This window comes from Austrofundulus limnaeus, unplaced genomic scaffold, assembly GCF_001266775.1.
Source record: "Austrofundulus limnaeus strain Quisiro unplaced genomic scaffold, Austrofundulus_limnaeus-1.0 Scaffold754, whole genome shotgun sequence".
Classification (NCBI taxonomy): Eukaryota; Metazoa; Chordata; class Actinopteri; order Cyprinodontiformes; family Rivulidae; genus Austrofundulus; species Austrofundulus limnaeus.
The window spans coordinates 108,174-109,436 of record NW_013953156.1 but is presented as its reverse complement, the minus strand read 5'-3'; the positions used below and the strand labels follow the sequence as shown (position 1 = coordinate 109,436).

The 1,263-nt window shown below is 39.4% G+C and overlaps 1 protein-coding gene across 1 annotated transcript; it reads left to right on the top strand.

Moving 5' to 3' along the window:
- LOC106532341 (TNF superfamily member 14) lies at window positions 1-740 on the top strand (the record flags this gene model as incomplete). The annotated part of the gene is given in 3 exon segments (XM_014028379.1): window positions 1-44; window positions 156-393; window positions 506-740. Coding segments are annotated over 3 exon segments (475 nt in total), but the record flags the coding sequence as incomplete, so codon positions are not given.
- Window positions 741-1,263: the final 523 nt, after the last annotated feature.

Below are 1,263 nucleotides of genomic sequence, written 5' to 3'. Positions count from 1 at the left end.
ACTGTGGACGAATAAACAGCGGAAGCCTTTTGCTCATTTAATGGGTAGGAGCTCTCGCAAACACTCAAACCTTAAACTTGCTTCTGACACCATCATGTTTTTATTTTCATAGTCCAAACCTTTTTTTCTCAACTACTTGTTCATTTTTAAAACAGGTTGCAACAATCCAGAAAACTGGACGGACAACGTGGTGGAATGGGCCACGGTTGGTGAAGCTGAGACAAACAAAATAAAATATGAAAAGGGTAAATTGATAATCGAGGAGGATGGTATTTACTATCTTTACTCCAAGCTGGAGTTCAATGTTGCAAAGGAGTGTGATACTATCTTTCACAAAATGATGAAGAAAACTGATGCTTATGGCCACCCATTTGAACTCCTGAGGTCAAAAAGGTGGGTCATAGTTTTTACTTCCTTTGTCAAATTTCCTGCTGCTATAGATTTAATATAGATTGTTTTCCAAATTCAGCTCTGAGTGGATTTTATTTTGGAATATTTCTTACAGTAATCGCTGCTTTGACCCAAAACCTCCAAGTGAGAACATCTACAATGAGGAGCAGGACCTGAGGAGCAGTTTCCTGGCAGGAATTTACCACCTGCAGAAAGGAGACAAAATTTTCGTCACTCTGAGAAAAAAACAATACCTAAATCCAGGGTCTTATGAAAACTTTATGGGGGCCTTTATGATATCTCAGTGACAAGTATGGAACTGTTCCAGTCCAATCTGTGCTTTTGCACACNACCGAGACACACTCGTGTCGACGTTTCTTCATTGGTCATCATTAATGTGTCAAGTGGTTGCTATCTGGAGTTGTACTTCCTTATTCTTACACTTCTGAGTGCAAACAGATGGCACTAACTTCACTTTTAGTTTCATCATGTTGTTTGTTACAAATCTGTTCTCTTTTCCTCATGCTCTCTGCCACTCAGGTCATAGATTACTATTGAAAAGTTACAATTTTATAAACTAAAAACTCCATTTCTACACTTCACATGTAGGAACGGCCGTACTGGCTCCAGGCGATTGGAGACACTTTCTGATTTTACAACCAACCTCAGACGTGTTCATTTTAAGTTTCTCATGCTCTTTATGTCGTCCTTTACTTTCAGGCACTTTCTCCAACATCACGCCAAAACTCATCGGCTCCATCTGAACAGCAGGTAATATCCGTTAACAAGACTCATCCTTTGAATCACTTTCCTGTTGTTGAAAATGTAACTTTTAACCCTCTGTTTGACCTTTTTCAGGGTGGCACAGTTTCA